This window comes from Chelonoidis abingdonii, chromosome 7 (assembly GCF_003597395.2).
Source record: "Chelonoidis abingdonii isolate Lonesome George chromosome 7, CheloAbing_2.0, whole genome shotgun sequence".
Classification (NCBI taxonomy): domain Eukaryota; kingdom Metazoa; phylum Chordata; order Testudines; family Testudinidae; genus Chelonoidis; species Chelonoidis abingdonii.
The window spans coordinates 102,784,580-102,810,709 of record NC_133775.1 but is presented as its reverse complement, the minus strand read 5'-3'; the positions used below and the strand labels follow the sequence as shown (position 1 = coordinate 102,810,709).

At 43.2% G+C, this 26,130-nt stretch overlaps 1 protein-coding gene across 1 annotated transcript in view; it reads left to right on the top strand.

Annotated features, from left to right (window-relative positions):
* Nucleotides 1-26,130, top strand: part of RASGEF1C (RasGEF domain family member 1C) — a 124,875-nt gene that overhangs the window by 39,875 nt on the left and 58,870 nt on the right. The window contains exon 2 of the mRNA XM_032777919.2: nucleotides 24,123-24,305. Within this exon, the coding sequence (XP_032633810.1) occupies nucleotides 24,129-24,305 (177 nt within the window). The 5' untranslated portion in view covers nucleotides 24,123-24,128. The remainder of the gene's footprint in view (nucleotides 1-24,122; nucleotides 24,306-26,130) is intronic.

Sequence of the window (26,130 nt, the reverse complement as noted above, 5' to 3'; positions counted from 1 at the left end):
TGTGATTGACATTTGTCCTGAATGGTTCCTTCTCCAGTCCTCCACCAGGGGCAAAATTAAAGTGTCTTTTGCATGTGGACAATAGGCTCTGGGGTCTAACCTTCCCTCGTTGCATATGCATAACTCCTGTGTATTGCATTGAAAATATGTTATATACAGTGGCGGATTAATGATTTTGCCACCTCTAGACCCTAAAATAATTGCTGCCCCCAGCCCCGTGTGAACTTATTAAACATCAATATTTTCAATATCAACACCAATAGTTTCACTTTTTTTACTTCACTACTACTTTCAAGTATTTTTTTCTGTCTCACTCTTGGCACTAACTGATACAACAAAGGAATCTACTTTGCGCATTTTTGCTATCATTTCACTTTCCCTTTCTTTCTTTTGTATAGCTTTTTTTTTTTTTTTTTTTTTTTTAACTGAGAACAGCTTAATTTCTTCCGGTCATATTGTAGATGTTTAGGATTCTCGCGAGCATGTTTACTAAATGGCATCGTGCCATCATTGGTGGTTTCAATATGCCCTATGATTGGTAGAATCACAGCGTCACTGATACTGCGATTACAAAAATGCTGCTATTATAAATTTGCCGGCTTAGGCCTATGCGCAGTGGAGGTGAATGCCTGGCTGTGAAGATGGTGTCACCAGGAGGGCTTTGGCTTCCTCGAGCATGGGATGCTATTCGAGGAAGGACTGCTAGGCAGAGATGGCGTTCACCTTTCGAGGAGGAGAAAGACCCTATTTCCACACAACTGGCTAACCTAGTGAGGAGGGCTTTAAACTAGTTCGACGGGGACAGGTGAGCAAAGCCACAGGTAAGTGGGAACATGAAGACCTGGGGACATGGTCGGAAACAAGAGGACCGTGGCTATAATGGCAGAGAGAAAGGAGGGTCAGGGCAAAACTGGGACCAAGATCAAACCAGTATCTTAGATGCCTATATACAAATGCTGAGAGTAGTGGTAATAAGCAGGAGAAACTGAAGTGCTAATAATAAATACAACTATGACATTGTTGGCATCACTGAAACTTGTGGATAATACACATGATTGGAATGTTTGGTGGATGGGTATGTTTGCTCAGGAAGGATGTGAGGTGTTGCCTTATATGTTAAAAATGTAGACACTTTTGGAGATGGACATGGACGAAGTGCTGAGAGTCTCTGGTTAGGATAAAAGGGTAAAAAACAGGGTGCTAGGAGTCTACTACAGGCCACCTAACCAAGAGGTGGATGAGCTTTTTTTTAAACATATAGCCCAAATTTGGTGGTGATGGGGACTTCAACTATCCAGATAATGTTGGGAAAATAACACCGTGGGCACAGACTATCCAATAAGTTCCTGACTGCATTGCAGACAACTTTTTTTCAGAAGGTTGAAAAGCTACTGGGGGAAGCTGTTCTAGACTTGATTTTAACAAATAGGGAGGAACTCATTGAGATTTGAAAGTAGAAGGAACCTTGGGTGAAAGTGACCTGAAATTCATAGAGTTGCAATTCTAAGGAAGGGTAGAAGGAGTACAGCAAAATAGAGACAATGGATTTCAGGAAGGCGGATTTTGGTAAGCCAGAGATCTGATAGGTAAGGTCCCATGGGAATCAAGACTGAGGGGAAAACAACTGAGGAGAGTTGGCAGTTTTTCAAAGTGACACTATTAAGCGCCCAAAAGCAAGCTATTCGATGGTAGGAAAGATAGAAAATGTGGAAGACCACCTTGGCTTAACCACAAGATTTTGCATGACCTACAAATAAAAGGATCATATAAAAAATGGAAACTAGGTCAGATTATAAAGGATGAATATAGGCAAAACAGGAATGCGGGGCAAGTTAGAAAGGCAAAGGCACAAAATGAGCTCAAACTAGCTATGGGAATACAAGGGAAACAAGAAGACTTTTTATCAATACATTAGAAGCAAGAGGAAGACCAGGACAGGGTAGGCCCACTGCTCAGGTGAGGAAGGAGAACAGTAACAGGAAACTTGGAAATGGCAGAGATGCTTAATGACTTCTTTGTTTCGATCTTCACTGAGAAGTCTGAAGGAGTGTCTAACATAGTGAATGCTTATGGAAGGGAGTAGTTATAGAAGATAAAATAAAAAGAGCAAGTTAAAAATCACTTAGAAAGTTAGATGCCTGCATGTCACCAGGGCTGATGAAATGCATCCTAGAATACTCAAGTTAATAGAGGAGGTATCTGGCCTTAGCTATTATCTTTGGAAAGTCATGGGAGCAAGAGATTCCAGAAGACTGGAAAGGGCAAAATAGTGCCCATTTATAAAAAGGGAAATACAACCAGGAAACTACAGACCAGTTAGTTTAACTTCTGTGCCAGGGAAGATAATGGAGCAAGTAATTAAAGAAATCATCTGCAAACACTTGGAAGGTGGATAGGTGATGGGAATAGCCAGCATGGATTTGTAGAGAACAAATCGTGTCAAACCATCTGATGCTTTCTTTTTGATAGTATTGAGTCTGTGGATAAGGAGAAGCGGTGGATGTGGTATACCTAGACTTTAGTAGCATTGATATGTCTCGCATGATATCTTATCAATAAACTAGGCATACGATTTAGATGGGGCTACTATAAGGTGGTGCATAACTGGCTGGATAACTGTACTCGCGAGGTAATTATTATGGCTCCCAATCCTGCTGTGAAGGTATACAAGCTGGGTTCCGCCAGGGTCTGTTTGGGACCGGCTCTGTTCAATATCTTCATCAACGACTTAGATGTTGGCATAGCAAGTACGCTTGTTAAGTTTGCGGACGATACCAACTGGGGGATTGCAACTGCTTTGGAGGACAGGTCAAAATTCAAAATGATCTGACAAATTGGAGAAATGGTCTGAGGTAAACCGGATGAAGTTTCATAACCAAATGCAAAGTGCTCCACTTAGGAAGAACAATCAGTTTCACACTACAGATGGGAAGGACTGTCTAGGAAGGAGTACGGCAGAAAGAGATCTAGGGGTTAGTGGACCACAAACTAATTATGAGTCAACGTTGTGATACTGTTGCAAAAAAAAGCAAACGTGATCTGGATGCTTAACAGGTATGTTGTAAACAAGACACAAGAGTCATTTTCCGCTCTACTCTGTGCTGGTTAGGCCTCAACTGGAAGTATGTGTCCAGTTCTGGCACCGCATTTCAAGAAAGAGTGGAGAAATTGGAGAGGGTCCAGAGAAGCAACAAGAATGATTAAAGGTCTTGAGAACATGACCTATGAAGAGGCTGAAAGATTGGGTTTATTTAGTTGGAAAAGGGGACTGATAGCAGTTTTCAGGTATCTGAAAGGGTGTCATCAGGAGGAGGGAGAACTTGTTACCTTAGCCTCTAAGTGATGAACAAGAAGCAATGGCTTAAATGCAGCAAGGGAGATTTAGGTTGGACATTAGGAAAAAGTTCCTAACTGTCAGGGGTGGTTAACATTGGAATAAATTGCCTAGGGAGGTTGTGGAATCTCCATCTCTGGAGATATTTAAGAGTAGGTTAGATAAATGTCCATCAGGGATGGTTTAGACAGTATTTGGTCCTGCCATGAGGGCAGGGGACTGGACTCGATGACCTCTCGAGGTCCCTTCCAGTCCTAGAGTGTGAGTCTATGCCGTGTCAGCCTGGGTGATAATACGCCGGTGGCTATATATGCCTCATAGCCATTGGCTTAAATTGAAAGCAAGTCAGTCAGGGCAGTAAGTTGTGCACATGGTTCATTCTCCTTTATTTGAAGCAGGAGACTGGCTCATTTCTGAGAACACTGTTCAATTTTAAATGATCGTTTGACCAATTAAATGTTTCTAGGCAAGTCATGTGACTCAGCCTCTGGCATTAGCGCTTTTGCAAGAGTTTAGTGATGCCCTGGACCAAATTTTCAATAGCAGCTTCTAATTTGCCATCGCAGATATTTTTGGAAGCGGTGTTACATATCTGAGGGCCAGATTCTGATGTCCTCCCTTGCATTGCATAGCACCTTACTCTACAGATAGTCACATTGATTTCAGTCAGAAATGCCTGTGGAGTAAGGTGTACTGTTCAACAAGAATAAGATTGTATGTATGTATGTACCAGGCTAATTTGTGCATGTGACCCACATATCTAATTACTTGATTTGCATGCGTAGATGCACAAATCCAAGTTTTTGCAAGTACATACTACCAGAAATTCAGGTGCTTGAAATGCTGTAGGTGCCAGTTTTTTGTGAGCAGGCTTGGATTCCTGGTTCTGCGAATATTACAAATATTTATTGACATGCATCATCTTCAGGTTTGCAAGCATTTCCATTGAAGTGAACTACTCTGAGGCTGACGGGAGTGTCAACAGGCTGAGGTTTATACTCTACAATTTTGAGTGTAGTTGTTTTAACCATGAGGTGATAACTTTGCTGTTCATTTGAGTTTCATATCATGCTGTTTTAGGCCCCAGGCAAAATTTGCTGCTAAGGTAGTGTCAAGGAGTAATGCTTGTTGGGTTTTGTTAAATCAGTTGTGCAAGAAATAACTCAACTGAACAATGCAGCATTTCATGTAGGTCCTGTATATAAACTAAGCTTTGCACTTGTGCTATATTTTTGGATGTGTTGGGAAATCTGAGATTGGAGGATTAATAATTTAATTCTTCATGCACATACACACACAATCTCTATGAACTAATCAAGCTATTTCTCCTATAGAATGGGAAGGAAGAAAGAGAGAGTGAGAGATTATTTGTATTTTTAAATAATTGGCATTTACTCAGATATTACAGTGAAGGAGACCATGTTGGTAGTCAAATATCAGAGGGGTAGCTGGGTTAGTATGGATCTATAAAAGCGGCAAAGAGTTCTGTGGCACATTATAGACTAACAAACGTATTGGAGCATGAGCTTTCGTGGGTGAATACCAAAGTGGGTATCTTTGCCATGTTAATAGTGTATCTAGGTAGATAAATCAATTGCTGGAATGGCCAGTTAAAAAAACACTACAGTTTTTTCTGGATCCCATTTCCTAGTATGATCTATAGAATCTTTATACATGACTTGACGGAGTCATTTAAAGAGCACTTCTAAAGAGAATGGAATTAATGTGGATTGTGTGGGGAAAATCTTTACAGTATGCTCATGCAGCCTGATCCTCTGGAAATTGGCTTTGTAAACCACATCTTGACCACTGAAGAGTTAGGAGGTTAGCGATTACAGTTTAAGATTTAGTTCAACCTGTGCATATCTTGGGCCAAATTCACCCCAGATTTTAATGCCACTGAAGTCAGTGGAGTTATGCCAAGGAGGGATTTGGCCCCTTGTTTTTTAACTCAGCTCCTCCTATCACTTCCTTTTCACTTGGCTCACTGGATTCTGTCTAGAAGGGCTGGTGCTGGTCAGATTACAAAGATTTTGATTTTTATATGATGTCAATAATATCCAGAATTTTCTATCATACCTGATGACGATAAACATTTTGGAAGGGCTATTAAACCTCATGCTTCATAAGCAAGTCTCAAACTACTAGAGACCTTGTGGGAGGCAGATTCATCTCTCCTTTGCCTACTGTGGTGGTCTTGCATCTTCCTTTGAAGCATCTGGTACTGGCACCCTCAGAGACGAAATACTGGCCTAGATGCGCCATAGTTCTGATCCAGTCTGGCAATGCCTGTGTTCCTAAGAGACCCAAGTTGCTAATTGCAAAATGATAATTTCATGTAGATTGTGTCTGATAATAAGCAGAGAACTGATACTTGCAGTCTCTTTTGATGACAGACTTGTCTTGATGGTCACAGAAAAGTGGCTCATCTAGTTTGTTTGCACTAAAGAGCAATTAGTGGACTCTATACCTGTCACTTTTTAAAAGTGAACTCCGTGGGGATTACCAGCACCTACCATGAGTTAGTGGTCTAACCTACATCAGCACTGGCGCAAAAACTCAGGGAGCCATAGCAGAATTCCTCACTGCACCTCCATCCTGCTGCACCCAATGGGGAAAATCTGCCCTGAATGCAGATCTGAACATCCCCAATGCTGAAACAAGTCAGGCTTATGTTGCTTTGACACTGGGCCCATTTCAAGTGTGTCATAGATCCTTAATTACAGAGCTGCAGTAGAGAAAGGAGTCATTGCTTGGGGCTACAATGAGACTTCCTGGAATGAGAGGAGATTTATTATTCAGCTGTAAACTTGCTGCATTATTTTAAATGCCAGCCAAGTCTTTTTGTATACTTAATCCAGCCTATGAAAATAGAAGACTGCTTGGCTGACCGAAAGACCATTGAACTTGCTTGGGCTGAGCATATTACAGAGTTAATACATTTAAACTCCAGGCTGTTTACTGACTACGCTGCTGCTTTGTCATCTCTTGCTAGCTGTTCCTTAGAATAGTAATGGGTTGGCTAGCTCATTAAGAGCCTGCATTCCTACCCTGCTGGATGGAAGTGTGCCATAACAGGTGGCTGCATGGGGAGCAGGTGCGGATGGTGCTCTGGAAGGATATGCAAGACCAGACGTTTGGGAGCTAGTTTTTGTTACAGACTATGCCCATGTCATCCATATAGCAGAGGAACCTTCTCTCTGCTTTGGAATGCTCTGAGGAATGAGAAGAGAAAATAAGTTCGTATCTTCATTAACAGAAATCTGTATTTAAGGCCAAATTCTGCTGTTGGTTACACTGGTGCAGCCCCTTTGCACTGTCACTCTTGCATTGGTGTAGGTCAGAATCCGGCCCTTAAGGTACGTCTACACTGTGATAAAAGGCCCACGGCACAGCCGAAGCTGGCCTGCGTCAGCTGACTCAGGCTCATGGGATTCAGACGGCAGGTATATGAAATTGCAGTGTAGATGTTTGGGCTGAAGCTGGAGCCCAGGCTCTGGGACCGTCCAGCATCACGGGGTCTAAGAGCCTAGGATCCAGCCAGAGCCAGATTGTCAACACTGCAGCTTTGTAGCCCCACAGCCTGAGCCCCACAAGCCCAAGTCAGCTGACCTGGGCCTGCTGCAGGTCTTTTGTTGCAGTACAGACATGCCCAGAGTATTCCTGGAGCTAGGGCCTTGGTTCCAGAGTCAGCATATTTGGGTTCTGTTCTACTGACTTGCTCATATGGACTTGAGCAAGTCTCTTAACCTCTCTGTTCTTTAATCATTAAAATACTTTGTAAAGCTCTTGGAGAGCCACAGATGAAAATCAATGATGAATGCTAAGTGCTATTGTTCATAGTATTCCACCCACCATAGAGAATCTGCATCTGCATGTACAAGGGCAGTGGAGACAGCTTATTTTCCAGGGACCATAAATCTAAGGGATGCATCGAGCCCAGGGATTCTTAAAAAAAATCAAAATCTATAGGATTTCTGTGTTAATCAGATAACTGCTCAGATTATGAATTGCAATATGGTGTAATTAACAATAGTAAAAAATTGACATGCTGTACCTAGCAGTGTTTCTTCTGCAGTTCAGTGATTATTGATGTATGTGGGCTGTAGGATTTGACTCTCTTCCATGTGTAATTAGTTATAAATAACCTTTACAGTCAGTTATTTATGTATATATTTTGTGTGTGTGTATAGTGTGTGGGTGGGTGTGTATATATATAATATGACTTATTGTTTTTGAAACCTCTCTGACAGACTCCAGAGACCAATTTACAAATGCACGTTAAGATTTTCGACTAGGAGACAGGTAACAGTAGGTGCTAATAAATGAAAGAACTGTGATTGAAGTGTTGTGACATGCAGCTTTCGGAGCAACCTGCTGCGTGATGACAGAATCATCAAACCTAGCTGAAAGTAATCAGCAGGGACAGATAAAGCTGTGCTTGTAATTATCCATTTGATATACAGCTTTCTTTTTTCCCCCTCTGCATAAATAGTGGAATTGCTTTGCTTGGTGCGGGAGGCTTTTATACTTGTTGGGGCCTGTTTATCTGAGATGACGTGAGAGTGGCCCTAGCTCTATGTTTTTGTTTAATTTATGGGTTTTCAGCTGTAATTCTTTCAGCATCAAGTTGAGCTGGCCTTGGTTCAGATGGAAAGAGAGGCATCCGCGCGGCTACAAAGCTGACAGCATTGTAGCGTCAAGGGGCCTGATTCTGATTTCAGCCATAGCACTGTTATACCAGTGTGACTTTCCATCGATTTCAGTAAGTTACCCTCTGGCTCCTAGTCTCAGTTACCCCCGATTTACATTGGTGTATGTTGAAAGCTGTGCACGGGCTAGCTTGGAATCCAGCTAGCACAGTGAGGTGTGGGCTTCAGTGGAGGCTACCAAGCCAAGTATGTACTCTGGGTCCATGCTGGACATATACCCCCAAGCCAAAGCCCATGTGCAGCTGTTGTGTAGATGCATTCTGACTGTACACTGCTTGGAGGTGCAATTTTCACATTGTGCAAATTGCTCGTTTGGTGGCCACTGTGATTTGGTGTCATTTTACGTTCCAGGCAAGATGGAAGGCAGTAGAGAATCAGGCCCCAGTTGTCAAAGGCAAACACCAAGGTGTCAAAAGCAACCTAAACAAGAACAGAAGAAACTTTATTGCAGAGGTCAAAACCAGGCTTTGAATGGAAGGGAGGGACTGGGGGGCCGGGAGGGACAGCTCCTGCTGTCAAAGTAATATCCATTTCAAAGAGAGAATGGGTTGTTAAATGATCACTTTTCTAGCTGTGGTCAGGGATATGTCCTCAGACATGATCTGAAATATTTCTGTCCTTGTAAATAGATGGCGTCCTTAAGATTAGGAGACACGTTTTCAATTTTTTGGCTAACTGGATTAATAGTGCAGTAATGGAGACTCAGACTTCAAATGTTAAAATAATAAAGGTAAAAGACACTGCCTTTAAAACAATCAGTAAATCAGTTCCTCTTATGTCTTTTGTGGCAAATTGCCGGTACTGTTCTCTGGGTCTCGCGCTTTCTCTTCTCTGGGGTAGGATCAGGGCGATGTTGCTTGCCTCTGAACCAGTTCTTAATCACTCCCCTAGTGTCCTTGGAGGAGGGGAGTGGAGAGGGAGGGACCTGGGCCCGCCCTCTACTCCAGGTCCCAACCCAGGGGCCCTGGGGTTGTGGTGAACCACTTGACTAGCGGTTTCTTCCCCTGGGTTACTTCCCTCTCATACCGTCAGCTTGTGAAGGGCTTCTCGCTCACTTCTATACAAGCCTGGTGCCCCTTACCTAGGTTTCTGTTGGGCTTCCAATCCACGCAGCACTCCTCCAAACCTGTCTATTCTCTCTGGACAAACTCTTCTCTTCTGCCAATCTGCACTCTGCTCCAATCCAACCTTTTCTACTTCAACTAACAACCCTGTCCTGACTGAAGCAGGGCTTTATATCCCATGACTGGAGTCAGGTGCTCTAATTGGAGTCAGGTGCTCTAATTGGCCACTGCTGTTCTAGTTAATCTAAAGCAAACCTTCCTCCCTTGGCAGGGAATAAGGCCCCCTGCTAACACTCTTATGCTGCCCTCTGGCCATGCTGTATCACACTTTGTAATTCCTTTTGACTCATGTAATCGTGGTTGCACGGTATGTAATGGTGAAACGTAAGCACAAAAGCTAATTCAGCGGCTTCCTATGTGCATCATATACATTTATTTAGTATATCAAAATTCTAAAGTTGGATTTCTTAATTTAAGCACAATTAGGAGAGCGTTGCACACCAAGCAGATATTGTTGTACAAGTCCCAAGACAATTTTAATTTAGAACTTTTGAGTCGTCATAAAATCTCTTTAAATCCTTCTTAAAAACCCTCTCTTCCACAATTCTTATAACGGCCACTGTATGTTGATATAACATCACCATCCCTCCTGCCTACATAGAGGAACCTAAGGGCATGTCTACACTTAAAATAGCTGCACTTGTGTCGCTCTAGCACTTCAGTGAAGACGCTACTATACTGGCAGGAGAGCTTCTCCCATTAATCCACCTCTGCTAGAGGCGGTAGCTGTGTCAACAGGAGAAGCTTCTCCTCAACATAGTGCTGTCTACACTGGGGGTTAGGTTAGTATAACTGTATCACTCAGGGGTGTGGGTGTAAGTTTATAGTGTAGATCTGGCCTAAGTTATCACTTTTCTCAGTGCAGTCTTTTCTAGCCTGTTGAAGTCAATCAAATGACTCCCACTGACTGCAGTGGGCTTTGGATCAGGTGCATAGTTTGTAAATGCTTTAGACCAGGGCCCATATTTTTGTGTTTTGTAGAGTTCTGAGTGCACGGTCAGTGCTTGCCAAATCATAAGTAAAAATTCTTCCATTTTTTAAAGGTCTCTCTCATTTTCCCCATTTTTATGCTTTAATTTTCCATGTCCTAAAACAAAAAAAATGCCTTTGTTTCATATGCACACCCAGAACAGTTCATTTATTACCTATAAAAATTTGCCAGACATTTGAAAATGGGTGGGGGAAAGAGATTGTAAGGGTAACGAATGGTGAATTAACATTTTTAGTTGCCCCGCTCACTACTGGTTGTGGATTATCTTGAAGCGTACAGCTGCACTAAGAATGTATTTTAAAGCTATGTCAAGAGCACCTGGAGTTTATGCACCTTTTTGGTATTTCTATCATTCTAATAATAATTGGCTACAAATATACGTGGAGCCCCATCCCGTATTCCTTACACAGACTAAGTTATTGTTGAGAATGTCTAGCCGGCATGAGTAGCATAGGAACTAAAATGTATAGACATCAGGGATTAGATTCTGATCTCACACCAATGTTGATCTCAAGTAACGTCACTGCAGACAATGGAAATACTCCAGACTTACACCAGTTTAATGAGAACAGAATTTCTTTACAGATTAAGGAAGAAGTTTTGCATCTATGGATTCATACCTGAGTTTTCTCAGTGTTGTACTTAATGGCTCTAGTTCATTATAGTTCCAAGCAGTGATGGCATTTTAAGGTAAATAATGTGGTTTTCGTGCTGCTTGATACCGAAGGGCTTTTATTACTGCCACTACATGAAAAAGAAAGTTACTTTAAAAAAAAAAAGTGACATTAACAAATGGAAGCCCTTGGGGAACTATTGCCTGGATGGGATTTTGATTGAAGTTCAATTTAATAGGCTGTAAATCTTCCCATTTCTGATTTACATTCTGCTTCAGACTGGCTACCAAATTCATGCTAATCAGTGTTTCGTTTTTCCCTATCAAACAAATTTTACAGCTATGAGTGTAAACAGGAACATTCCCCCAGCAAGGTGACATTGCTCTTGTAAGCAATGTACTGGTAATTGATTTAGTGCCTCACCGTCATCTATAAATTGGGCCTCTTTCAGTAGCACACTTAGCAGCAGATTTTTAGATAATTGGTGGGAGTCATTGGTTTTTCAGTGTAATATTTTGATTGCAAAATATTTCTCATAAATCTGTAACACAGCGACAACTATGATCATTGTCATTTTACTGCAGCGATGGAAGATGTACTGCTGGAAGATTATGACTGACTGACTTCAGATGCAATGATGTGCACTGTAGCAGGGTGGTCCCCTGCTCCTTCCCTGAAGGGCTTAAAACAGCCCAGGAGAGGGCTGTGGCTGGGGCAAGAAGCCTGGGCTGACTGGGGAAAGTAGGCTCAGCTGTGGCCATGCCCCAGTCAGGCCCAGCGGGTCCTTTTATAAGAGGCTGTGAGTCAGAAGCCCAAACAGTCCCTCTCTCTGTTTGTAGAGGGAGATGGGCCTGGCTGCAGGGAGCTAGAGACAGGGTATCTGAGTGAAACAGGGTTGAGGAAAGGCAGAGGAGCTGGGGAGCTCCAGCTTGGAAAGCCCCAGGCTGCAGCCTAGCAGAAGGCCAAGGGGTACTGGGGGTTGCAGAGGGCAGCCCAGGGGTAGGCCAAGGCAGCAGGTCCAAGCCCTCCTTGCCAGTGATGAGTAGGCTGATACTGCAGTTTGCCCCAAGGCTTGGGGCTAGATGATGACTGGCAGTAGCCTGATGGTGAGGTGGGGATAGAGGGTGGGGGTTTCCCAGGGAGGGGAGACCCTGAAAGAAAGGGGTACTGCTGGGGAGGCAGCATCCAGTTAAAGAGGCACCGGGTCCTGGGAGGGACACGGGGGCCAAGAGGCGGATCACCAGCCTACAGGGGGCGCTCCCGAGCTGGAATGAGCTAATTCCCGGAACAGACCAGCAGGAGGCGCCGCAGGGGTGAGTCCCCTCGTCTATATGCACATATGAGGGAGCAAAACCCCTATGTATTTTACATTAGCACTGTCCAGAGGGCCAGATCCAATGCAATGAAGTCATTAGAATGAAGTCTGTGGGAGTTTGTGGACCTTGGGTCAAACCCTGACTCCCTCATATTGAAGCTGGGCTGGGAGACTGATATACAGCTGCTGTCCTTTATGGTGCATGATTATTAATTAGGGGGTCACAGTAAGGGAGAAATAGACCAGAATGTCAGTTTCCCCTTGTGGTTTGCCCCACACTCATCACTTGTGATTCCTGTGCATTTGTAAATTGTATAGTTTCAGTATATTGCTCACTTAATCATTCCTGGCATTATTGGGATTGACAGGTTGAATTTTGTGCCATTTTACTGCATCATGGTCTGTAAATTGAATATTTTATAGCTTGTTGAAAAGGTGAAAAGGAAGCAACATCTGCCACCAGCTTCCTAATTACATCAGCATCAAATACATAATAATGTTCTTAACACCACCCACACTTGCTGACAAGCCATTTATAACCACGGCCCAGGCAAGCTGAAACACTTAGTACAATATTAGTCTTCCCTTCACTTTTCTGAAACACTGCTGAACATTTTCCCCCTTCTTCAGCTCCCCTCCTGGCAAAAAAAGAAGAGGGATTGGGATTATCTTTCTAAAGGAACATTTTAGGGGGCGGGATAGCTCAGTGGTTTGAGCATTGGCCTGCTAAACCCAGGGTTGTGAGTTTAATCCTTGAGGGGGCCACTTAGGGATCTGGGGCAAAAATCAGTACTTGGTCCTGCTGGTGAAGGCAGGGGGCTGGACTCAATGACCTTTCAAGATCCTTTCCAGTTCTAGGAGATAGGTATATCTCTTATTATAAAAATATATATATATATATTAAAAAACAGTCTTTCTCTGCTAAGATAATTGCTTAAAAATGCATGAAACTAGTGTGGAAAATGTATGTACAAGAAACCAGCCTCACGTATTAAGGGTCCCAGTGAATCTACTGTTGTTGTTCATTACTTGTACTACAGTAGTGACTGGCGACCTCAGCTGAGATCAGGCGCCGTTGTGCTAGCTGCTGTTGAAACCCAGAGCGAGAAACAGTCCTTGTCCTGACGAGTTTACAATAGATAAAGGAAGTAGGAGAAAGGTAGTGTTGTTATCCTCACTTTGCAGATGGGAAGCTGAAGCATGGACAGTTTAAGCCCTGGTCTACAATGCGGGGGAATTGATCTAAGTTATGCAACTTCATCTATGTGAATAACATAACTGAATTTGACGTACTTAGATTGACTTACCGTGTTGTCTTCACCGCGGTGAGTCGACTACTGCTGCTTCCCCGTCGACTCTGCCTGCGCCTCTTGCCGAGCTGAAGTACAGGAGTCGACGGGAGAGCACTCGGGGGGGGGGGTCAATTTATCGTGTCTAAACTAGACGCAATAAATTGATTCCCGCTGGATTGATCGCTGCCCTCTGATCTGGCGGAGTGAAGACATACCCTAAGTGACTTGCTCAAAGTCACAAAGGAAATCTGTGGGAGATCTTGGAAGTGGAGCCCAAATCTTCTGAATCACAGCCCAGTGTGTCAACTTCAAGGTCATTATTCTTCCATTCCTCTCTCAATCTGTTCCTTAACAGGCTGGTGTGATTGCAAAGCCATTGGCCATTATCTTTGAAAACTCATGGGGATCGGGGGATGTCCCGGATAAATGGAAAAAGGCAAATATAGTGCCCAACTTTAAAAAAGGGAAGAAGGAGAACTCGGGAAACTACAGGCCGGTCAGTCTCACCTCAGTCCCTGGAATAATCGTGAAGCAGGTCCTCAAGGAAACCATTTTGAAGCACTTGGAGGAGAGGAAGGTGATCAGGAACAGTCAATATGGATTCACTACGGGCAAGTCATACCTGACCAACTAGACTGCCTTCTATGATGAGATAACTGGCTCTGTGGATATGGGGAAAGCGGTGGACATGATATATCTTGACTTTAGCAAAGCTTTTGATACAGTCTCTCACAGTATTCTTGCCAGCAAGTTAAAAAGTATGGATTGGATGAATGGACTATAAGGTGGATAGAAACCTGGCTAGATTGTCGGGCACAACGGGTAGTGATCAACAGCTCAATCTCTAGTTGGCAGCCGTTATCAAGTGGAGTGCCCCAGGGATTGGTCCTTGGGCTGGTTTTGTTAAACAAGTTTATTAATGATCTGGATGATGGGATAGATTGCACCTTCAGCAAGTTCGCAGATGACACTAAGCTGGGGGGAGAGGTAAATGTGCTGGAGGGTAGGGATAGGGTCCAGAGTGACCTAGACAAATTGGAGGATTGGGCTGAAAAAAATCTGATAAGGTTCGACAAGTGCAGAGTCCTGCACTTAGGATGGAAGAATCCCATGCACTCCTACAGAGTCGGGACCGACTAGCTAAGCAGCAGTTCTGCAGAAAAGGACCTGGGGATTACAGTGGATGAGAAGCTGGGTATGAGTCAGCAGTGTGCCCTTGTTGCCAAGAAGGCTAACAGCATATTGGGCTGCATTAATAGGAGCATTGCCAGCAGATTGAGGGAAGTGATTATTCCCCTCTATTCGGCACTGGTGAGGCTACATCTGGAGTATTGCGTCCACTTTTGGGCCCCCCACTACAGAAAGGATGTGGACAAATTGGAGAGTCCAATGGAGGGCAACAAAAATGATCAAGGGACTGGGGCACGTGACTTACGAGGAGAGGCTGAGGGAACTGGCCTTGTTTAGTCTGCAGAAGAGAAGAGTGAGGGGGGATTTGATAGCAGCCTTCAGCTACCTGAAGGAGGGTTCCAAAGAGGATGGAGCTTGGCTGCTCTCAGTGGTGGCAGATGACAGAACAAGCAATGGTCTCAAGTTGCAGTGGGAGAGGTCTAGGCTGGATATTAGGAAACACTATTTCACCAGGAGGGTGGTGAATGATTTAGTAGGTATTGGTCCTGCTTTGAGCAGGGGGTTGGACTAGATGACCTCCAGCAGTCTCTTCCAACCCTAATCTTCTATGATTCTGTGATTCCTTTATTTCACATTCAGTGTTTTGCCAAATGGTGAATTTCTCCAGAACACGCATGCTGCTGCATCCTTCCACTTCCATTATATGGATCTGTCTTAACATGGAGACCTGATCCCGCCTGAAACTGTGCATTAGTCTACTGTGCCCAACTCTGATACTAAGAGTATGTCTACACTACAGTGGCACAGCTATGCTGCTGTAGTGTGATAGCAGAAATGGAAGAGGTTTTCTGTCAATGTAGTTAGTTCAGCTTGCCATCAACCTAGCTGCATTTACAGTGGGGGTTAGTGGGCGTTGCACAGGATGTGCAATTTTTTACAGCCCTGAGTGATGTAGCTAGGTCAATCTAATTTTTAATTATTGGCCATGCCTAAGTCTTGTCTGGCAGACACGCTATATTAAAATGCCAGGTGCATTGCAAGTGACATGATGAAGTATGCATTGAGAAGCAAACATGATCACAGCATGGCACCAGTGCAAAGCTCTGCCCGCTGGAGAAGCAGGCCCTGAGGGTGAGGAATTGGACAGTTGCATCTAAGGCCTGGAGTTTGCTGGACTTTGTCATTGACACTGAGACCTGAAGCAGATTTTTTCCAGTTTTTCTCATCTCTTTAATAAGAAAGACCCGCCTAGTATGGATATCTACTACATGCAACTATATGATATGACACAGTAACTTTGGCCAAATCCTGAGGTCCTTTCTTAACTTTCATTCAGTCCTTACGCAAACAAACCCCTGTTCCCATAGAGAATTTAACCAAGGAAAGACTGTGTTAGAAAATCTAAATGTACCACCATGTTCTAAAACCATGGCCTTTATTACAAACAAAAATCTTTGGTTCCCACAGCTCATATCGACATTGTGGCACCAAGACTTGCTTTATTTTAGCTTTGCCGAGACAATGCAGAAGTATACCCTGATTCAATGAGAGGTAAATAACTGCGCATTAGTCAAAAAGAGATCAGCTAGCATGCGGTTTTCACACAAGGCTTTTCATATTCCAAAAATACATAACAAATTGATGGTGTCAGGGCAGTGACCACACAAGTAAACAGCGGCTGTTTTGCACTCAGCAGTAATTCATATAAGGGCTTTGGACAAGAGCATGTTTTATTGAGAGAAGCAATGGTAGCCAGAAATCTAGTGCTGGAGAAGAGCAAGTTGTATTTTTATGGAAGGAGGGCAGCAAGGAAAGAAGTGGCAAGAAGGAAAGACAAGGTACAGAAAGGTACAGAAGGGTGAATGCTGCCAAGATGAGATAAAGCTTTAACAAATTTTAGCTTAGCTATCAGTGGGAAAAGCAAAAGCAGCTTTATTCCAACCCTCCTGTATAGGGAAATACCGGCCCCACAGTACCAGCTACTTCTCAGTGTAACAAGGGAAAAATAGATTAGCAGTGTAGCAGATTTTTCTAATGTTTGTGATAGGCCCTCACAATAAACACCAAGCTAATCCCAAACAGTTGAGGCATTGCAGAGAAAGTGACTATAAATCCAGGATGAAAATACCAGTGTATTCATCATCTGATACCTACAGGCCCCCAGCGTGGCTTCTCCAAAATAGGCTCACTTATCCAATCAAAACCAGCTTGGGCTGCTTTTTAAAGATGTTTCTCCTTCAGCCAGCGGTGAGGAGGAATCTTCATGCCAAATAATGCATTTATCAATGGCGTAAAAATCCTGGCACAGGTTTTTGCCTTGAAACTGTCTGCAGAGTTAAAAGTAATGGAAGTTTTTGACAACATATGCCAAAGTGACATGCCATATTCTGCATCAAAATTGTTTCCACCTGGTTCATATGTAGAATGCCAAACCACAACTCATGTAGACAAAAGTAATGATGGAGTCGTCTCCAAGCCACTCAGGCACTGATCTCAAATGTAACTCGGTCCCTAGAGAGACACTGTGGCCTCATAAATAGGGCCCTGGACTGACAGTCAGACTTCGGGTCTCTTTCTATCTGTGGCACAGTCGCTTCGTGCCTGTTTCCTATTCTCCTCTTTGTCTTGTCTGTTTGGACCGTGAGCATCCGATCTAGGTGTTAGTGTGATACAAATAATAAAATATATAGAAAAAAGATTCATGGTGACTTTACGCAGGGGTCTCTGCAGTGCCCAGAGCTCTCCATGGCAGATCTATGCACTTCATGAATCCACTGGGCTAAACCCCATGCACAGAGAAGCAGCAGCCTATGCTTGCTGCTCCACTCAGGCTCAGAAGTTATTCATAGCCCAAGAGCATAGCCTCCCTAGCCAGCTGGCATGGAAGATTCCATCTTTCAGCCCCTGGCGCTTTTACAAGAGAGCAAACCCTTTAACTCAGTTCTTCCCGAAGTGCAGCCCATGGTAAGAGACGGCTGCTCACATGTGGCTGGCTTTCCTTGTTTTCCTCTCAGAGAGAGCAAGAGAGGACAGCTGAGAAGGGGAGATGAAATGAAGATCAAAAGTTAATGGTGCTGATTAACTTTTGATAAAAGGTACAACACTTAGTGTATTTCCAGCTGGTTTTGACACGTTATCTGCTTCCCTCATGTTACCTTCCCTGGTAAGCAATAGCTGTCCTTGCCACAGGGACTGCTGTAACAGCAGCTACTGGAGTCAGTGGACATGGGCAGGGTATTTATTTGCATTTGGAATTTGGCCTTAGGTCATTTGACTGATGCCAGGAAATCAAGTGGCAGTTTCTGGCCAGCACAGGAGTGTGTCCTACCCTTATAACAATGCTCTGAGACTGTGTGTAGAATGGCAATTCTTGCTATTTACAGTGGCTCAAGCTATGAAAAGGTTTGGCAACCTCTTCATTAACCTGAGCTCTGCTCCACTCCCTAGGTTGGGGCTTTTGAGGCCAGATTTTTTTAAACATGTTTAGGCACCGAGAGGTGCTGCGATTTTTTCAAAGGCACCCAATCAGGTTCGATTTGAAATCAATAGGAGTTAGGTGCCTAACCAGCTTGAGCACTGCCTAAAGTCTGTTGAAAATCTGGCCTTTTGCATCCAGATAATATAAAAAGCTCATAACCATTAGTACCCTTGTTAGCAGGGTTGTTAAGAAAACGGATGCACGTGTGAAGTTCCTCTCACTCTCCTGCTCTAACACAAAGCCTTTAATGATGATCTCGGCAAGGGTAACCTGCATTTAGTACAGACGGTCTGTATGTGCGCTGGTTACGGGATTAGTATGAGGGTAGTTATGTGACGGTGCTGAGAGCATCAGAATTTTCAGTGTCTTAGTGCTTTCCCTGTAAAGTGAGGTAAATCTTATAAATACTTCCCAGCCATAATGTTTTGGGGAGGTGCTAAGAACCTGCAGGAACAGAGGCCAGATAGCTACCTGGACTGCAAGGACAAAATACAGAGAGACAGTCAGATTCGGCCCACTGTCTCTCTCTTGTTTCTGAGGTTAGGTAGTGTAACAAGTTGAAGCACAGGCCTACTAGCAAGAAAGTCTGTTCTCCACTGTCTTCTCTGCCAAAGATTTACCCGGGGCAAGCTGTTTGATCCCTCTGGTTAACAGGGGCCACCATTCCAGTCTGCGGTGGCTCTGCACACAAAATGCCCATAGACGAGCAGGAATAATCTGTGCAAGAGATGTTGCTGCTCTGAAACTGCCGCTACTCTCCCAGAAGGCTTGCTGCACAGCTTCTGCTTGGACTTTTGGGGAAGTCGGGGCTGGGGTGGAAAATTCCTATTCCCATTCTTGCCATATGCAGAATTTGTACCAGGCTTCTTTGCTCAGCACCATTTGGAATTTGAGTCTATTCTTTTAGCTCAGTGGTTTAAAGCCTTTTTTGGCTTAAGCTCAATCCTTAATCGGGCACAAGTCATTAGTATACACTTTTATGAAAAAATTTTGCAATTTTTTACATGTAACTTTATATCATCAGGTGCCACTTCTAGAGGATCACAAAATAAAAATCTCTGCATTGGAATATGGAGTTGTCCTGATTGTGATTGATGGGTGGGGGAGGAAAGCTAAAAAATCAATATATTGACGACATTCTCTTAAATCTGTTGAGGTAGCTTAATATTTTAAATATATGTAATACAATGAAATGAACTTACAAAAGAATTATAATGGAATTGTCAATAAAAGACTAAAGAATCCAATGAAAGGAAGGTCAAAAGAATAGACAGACAGGAAAAGGAGGAGAATAGGTATGTGATTTAAAAATCCATGTTTTAGTTATTAATATAAGACAGAAATGGTCCCACATTTCTTACACAATGGAAATACGAGATTCAGTGTTACGTTATATGCCGTGTAATTCTTTACTTCTCGCAAGCTTCATTTTATTCTCTAATATTAGCATATTAGAACAGGATATTGCCTGAACTGTTATCTCATTATTGGAGAAGACTCAAATACATACTCTGAATACATCCTATCCCTAACATTGTAGCAAGCTAAAGAAGCATGCACAACACAGCTTATGCTGTTGTTTACCAGGTGTCAGGGGGTTACTGAGATACCTAGTGGTAAAGTGTATAAAAATAAACAAGGAGAGGGCTGGCTGTCTAGGGTTGTCATGATTCACACAGGTGGCAGTGGGCCAGGTTATCCATCGCCCTCATGCCTTTGTGTGGTCATTTTATACTTTTGCAAAGTGCTACTGTTCTGATTCACATTCCCTTGGCGGTGGTGTAAATGATTGCACAAGGTGTGGGGCACTGGAGAATTTTCTCTATTGCGTCCCACGTTATATGATGTCACCTAATCCTTCTGCAGCGCTTCTCGTCAAAGCGCTTCACAATCTGGAATGGATTTAACCTCCCTATACATGTGTGAGGCAGGGCAGGCTATTATCCCCATTTTACAGGTAGGGCACTGAAGCACAGAGAGGCTAAGTGACTTGCCCAAGGTCTCTCAGGAAATCTATTGCAGAGCAGGAGATTGAGCCCGGGTCTTCCAAGTCTTAGCTAGTGCCCAACAACTGGACCATTCTTCCTCCCTAGCTTTGTTTTTCTCTAACCATGGAGCTAAGTCATCTGAGCATATTCTTTACAGCAGGTTTCTGTGTGATCAAGAGGAAGATAGAGAGACCCCCAATGTCGCATTTTCCCTCCCTCCCCTGTGTTACCTTTTGAACAGGTCAGAAATGTGCACAGAGCTCAATGTCTCTTCCCTTAAATCTACCACTTATGCTATTCATAAGTGGTTGGAATGCTGGTATTTGTGCTGCAAGCCTGTATCAGATTCATTCTCTTTTCTTTGGGGTATGCACTTCTCCCACTTGCTCAAGACCACCTGCCAAGGATATTCTCTCCAGAACCCAGCAGCCAAGTTGGTCACTCAAGAGACGTAAGGTATTTTGCCCGTATCATTCCCACTAGAGGCTGTGTGTGCTGCTATTGCAACACTTTCAGGCTCAGGCTCTTGGGACCTGGTTTCATAGCAGCACATTTTCCACCATTAGGGCACCAGTCTTTCAGTAAGTCTCCTTGCAGAACTGTCCAGGTCTGAAGAACCCCCCTGAACTGAAAGGAAAGGCCATGCGCTGGTTGCCATAGTTGAGTTTCAGTTGACTAAAGCATTTAAACCTGTGCTTAAGTCTCACTGACTTAAAGTTAAGTACATGCTTAAGTGTCTTGCTGAAAAGGAATGCCTTCCTGAAACAGGGCTCTGGTGTGGCTATTGCCACAGGCAGCCAAGTGTATCCAAACTTCACAGAAGCAGCTGCGTGGACTAATATGCACTTTTGTGGAAAGACGTTGATTGGGTTGTTGTGATACTAGTTTCAATTAAAAAGGAAGCATTGATCTTATCTAGGGCTGTCAATTCAGTGCAGTTAACTCACACGATTAGCTTAAAAAAAGTAATCGTGATTAATCACGGTTTTAACCACAGTGTTAAACTATAGAATACCAATTGAAATTTATTAAATATTTTTGGATGTTTTTCTACATTTTCAAATATATTGATTTCTGTTACAACACAGAATACAAAGTGTATACTGCTTACTTTATATTATTATTTATTATTACAAATATTTGCACTATAAAAATGATAAAAGTTTTTCAGTTCACCTCATGCAAGTACTGTAGTGCAATCTCTTTATCATGAAAATGCAATTTACAAATGTAGCTTGTTTTTGTTACATAACTGCCCTGTAAAACAAAACCATGTAAGACTTTAGAGTCTACAAGTCCACTCAGTCCTACACTGTTTTATTTCTGAATACAGTTATTTTTGGTACATAATACTACATTTGTAAGTTTAACTTTCATGACAGATGCACTACAGTACTTGTATTAGGTGAATTGAAAAATACGATTTTTGTTTTTTACAGTACAAATATTTGTAATAAAAATAGTGAGCACTGTACACTGTATTCCATGTTGTAATTGAAATCAATATATTTGAAAATGTAGAAAACAAACATCCAAAAATATTTAAATACATGGTATTCTATAGTTGTTTGACAGTGTGATTAATCACCATTCATTTTTTGTAATTGTTTGACACCCTAATCTGATCCCATTGATATCCGCTTGCTGCACTTTCACATTCCAGGGAACTGGATAATATTGCAACACCTCAAGACAATCATGGCAGGCAGAATGAGACACGTCTTTTCTGTATTTTCTTACTGCAGTCAACATTTTCCTCTTTGTTTTCGTCATTACTATGACTAACAGCATAGGTCACCCAAAGCATCACTCGTAAACTAGATAGAATGCACAAACACATGCTGCCTGAGATTCACTGTAAAGGAAGTTCTCCATTTTTCCATATGGTAAATGAAGTGATAATTCAGGCTCCCATTAAAAAAAGAAGGAAAGAGCAGTATAGTTTTGTAAAACATTGAAACCAGCTAAGTCAGTGCCCTAACCTCAAGTTGACTTGACAGTGACCTTCTCAAGCATGAATAAGGAAGTTTTATGTGAGAACTTTGTCACTAGAGTTGTTAGTTTTTTGTACAGTCATCCTTCATCACATGCAAACTCTGCAGCAATTGTAGCACCATCTTCTCCCATGAACCATCAGCAGGATTTGAACCCATAGACTTCAGCACTGCAACACAGACCTCTGCCAATTGAGCTAAAAGCACCTGCATTAGGCAGTAGCAATTGGTATGCTGTTATCTTCCAGCAGCCCAGCTCCTAAAGGGGGTTGCCACTGTGTTTCAGAATGAGACACAAAATTAATTGGAGCATCACAACAGGACACAGAGGGGAGCTTAATTCTTTACCAACATTTAAGAAGGAAGTAAAACAATTGTACATGCCACTTCTATTTAGCTGTAGAACGATGCAACAGTTCAGGCAGTATCCTGGCCAAATACATTTCTATTAGGTAACAAACATGGTGCTGACAGCGAGGAATTACTTTGCATTAATTATAACCCTGAATTCTGTATCTTGCATTGATGCAAGAATGTGTCATATCAATTTATAGCTTTTTAACTTTTTTTTTTTTAATTTCTGGCTCAGACAGCCCATATCCATGAGATTTATTTCTTGATCTATATGCACATGTAATCTTTCTTGGGATTATTGCCATAGAAACAAGACGTAACATGGAGAGTGTTAGAAATAACAGATGGGATTTGGCTGTCTTTTCCCATTTAATACACAGTGTCTGAAGAGTGTACAAAAAGTAGCAATTATTTGCTAAGGGAGGGCTATTGCAGACTTACTAACAAGGACATCTGCACTCTTTTTAAAATTAGATGCTACTGCTTCCAGTCTGGCTAGAGTGACACCTTGGGCGGTGTCATCAGGGCTGCTTGGAGGTGTGTTGGAGGCCTACATGGAAAAATCTACTGTATCGCTAGCACCAAGTCAAAAACTAAACAGTTGGTCAACACCATAAACAATCAAATGAGCCCATAAATCTCAATGGGAGAGATGCCCCTGAAGCGCCAGCCGGCACAGAGAATCGGAATGGAAAAAAGGCCAGGAATTTCAACAATGGGAGCCTGAAGTTATGCTCTTAAGTCCACATTAAGACCCCAAAATAAGTTGCCTGGTTTTCAAATGTGCAGAGTACCCAGCAGCTGTTGTTAAAGTCCGTGGGTGCTGAGTACCTTTTGAAATTAAGACACTTAGGTGGCTCAATGTGGACCTAGCAACATAATTTCTGGCATCCAGGTTTGAAAATCTTGGCCTAAATAATGCTGATGCCTTCTTTGGTCCTTTCCCACATTCCTATTATTCCTTCTATTTCCCTGTTTCCTTCTTTTATTTTCTTTGTACTCCTGCCTTCTTTTCTATGGCTCTCACACACTGTTCTCTGCCTCCTCTCCCAACACTGTCTCCATCTCCCTTCTCACCTCTTCCCCTGAGTATTCCTACCGTACTTCTCTCCACCTGATGCACTGCTCCTTCCTCACTGTTCGCTGTCACCCCGCATCCACTCACTCCTCTTCTGAGAGCCACAGAATTGTCAGCCTTTCCCCCAAGACCCTTATCCAGCAAGCCACAAGTGAAACTCCTCCCCTTTCTCCTGCTCCACATGTTAGCAATAGCTCCACAGGGCATGAAGGACCAGCACCTGTTCCTGGGGCGTGGAAATTCCAGTCTCCAGCTGTCTCCTGGGAGGTCCTGGGTTTCAAGCCCAAGCATCTCCTTTCCCACATGAGAATCTCCAGGGCCTAAAGCAGGGAACAGGATCTTCTTAAAGGGCTCAGGATGTACCAAATTCCTGCAAACATTCTCCACTACTGTCTGCTGGGGTGGGCTCGAGGTAGTTTGGGACCTCTCTTCAGTCCTGCGCCCTAGGCAGGTGCCATCCTCTTCTATTCCTAAAACTGGAGCTGAGTTTTCCGTGCTCAGGCAGTAACTTTCCTAAAGCAAATGTGCTCAAGAAGCAATGCTGCATGTAAATAAGGACATCGCACAGCCGAGAAATCACGTTGGTTTTGTAAACAGAAACCCTCCTTAGTCTCATTAACTGCTGGGGGTGTTTTAATTTGAAACAGGAAGATGTTTGAGTTTACAGGAGCAGATCAAATGGCTCCTGTCTCTGATATGAATCTCTCTCTGTTTCAGGGAGGCATGCCCCAAACTCTGAGCTCTACCAGTATGTTTACCCCCTGTGGCTTCAGTCCTCATCTACACTCAGCAGAAGAAGATGATCAAGGGGGACTGATCTTCCAGGATGGAAACCTTGCCTCAGCATCTCTTGATGCTTTAATCCAACATCTTATACCTACAACTGATTACTACCCTGAAGTAAGCAATTCATAATATAGTAAACAGTTTAATGTTGATGACTCGGGGCAGCGCTTTATGCAGAAATGTAAATGCCTGGGTTTTGAATCAAGAGAGCGTATTTAAAGCTGCCTACAATTAAAGCTTGGCAAACTGACGCATTGCTTTAAATGCCGTTGCAATGCCCTGTGATTAAGTTTCCATGAGAGAGCTTCAGGCTGGGGAATCTTTAAATAAGACACCAAAAAGTAAAGCCCTGGTGTTGATGAATTAGTGAGCTGCTGAGCGGGGGGCACCTCAAAAATAACAGAGCAGCCTGGAGAAGTTTAGTGCTAGCCTGAAGCAAAAAATAGCTCTAAGCCTGAACAGGCAGTAAATTTGCAGAACTTCAGCGGTTGCTAAAATTGCCCAGGCTTCTGTGTGTGTGAGTCATTCCCCTATTGAAAACAGAGCCCAGTTCATGACAGTTCATAATGGCCACCTAGGATGTATTGTGTTCAATATTCCAAGGGCCCATCTGACTATCCTGATCTTGGTTCTACCAATGTAAATCCAGAGTAACTCCACTGATGCATTGAGAATCTAATCCAAGAAGCTAAATCCTCCTCTTTTGCACTAGTGCAGCTGATTGACTTTGGTGGATTTGCATAGCCCCAGAGGAATTGAGGGCAGAATTTGACTGGAAGACTTTTCAGTGCTAATGTGTCCCAGTGGGATGACTTGTATGATGAAGAATCATAGAGTGTGACTGACTTCTGCGCAGTTATAAAGTTATCAGTGCAGTACAGACAGTGTCTTACATTAGCAACTGCTCTGTTTCTGATCACCTGAACATAAACAGATTAATTGAAAAATGAGAAAAGCAATTAAACTAGGGGGTTGGGTTTTTAGCAGTCCCAATACAATGTGAAATATTTCATGAGCTGTTCAGGAACATCGATGGTGCTGCTGGATGCTAACCCAGGCCCAAGGTTGTGGACCCAAAGCAACTTTGCCCAATATTTCAAGGATTCTCACTTGAGATTCATGCATGTGCTTTAAACTCACTGTACAAATATATTTGTAAATAATTGACCCATTTATTTCACAGACCTCCCCCTCCACAGCAACAGTGACTCGTAGGGCTGCTGATGACATTCCTACAGCTTGGCCTCTAAAACCAAATCTGGGAAGTTGCTAGAGTAAATCTTACCAAATGCTGACAGGGCGAGCCCTGAAATCTAGTGACAGATCATTGCCATGAGGCTGGGTGCCTGGGCTGGCAAGAGCTGGAAGTAAGAGTTATGGAGGTAGCACACACTGCTGTTGAGAGAAGGGTTTAAATCACAGGAATAAAGACTGACATAAGGGAGGAAGGATGGTCCAGTGGTTATGGTGCTAGTGTGGGACTTGGGAGAGCTGAGTTTAGTTCCCTGCTCTACTACAGGCTTCTTGTCTGACTCTGGATTAGTCACTTAGTCTCTGTCCCTCGGTTTCCCATCTGTGAAATGGGGATAGTTCCACTGCCCTACCTCACAGGGGTGATGTGAGAATAAAGGCAGTCAAGATTGTGAGGTGCTCAGATATATGATAATGGGGCTATGAGAGAGACAATAAATTCTGTTGTCAAAGTCATAAATCCGTGCATCTTTTAGACATACACTCTTCTCATTTGTACCAGTGCAATCTCACTGGCTTCAGGGTAACAGAAGATGATTTTTCCCTCATGAGTGTAACTGGTGTGATGAGGGAAGCCGGGGCTCAACCCTCCCTGTGGAGGAGGGGAGCCACACCGGCCTCGTCCTGTTCTCACCGGGTCCTGTCCCTCGGGTCCACGGTCCACTGTCTGGGCGTTCGGTCCCTGTGG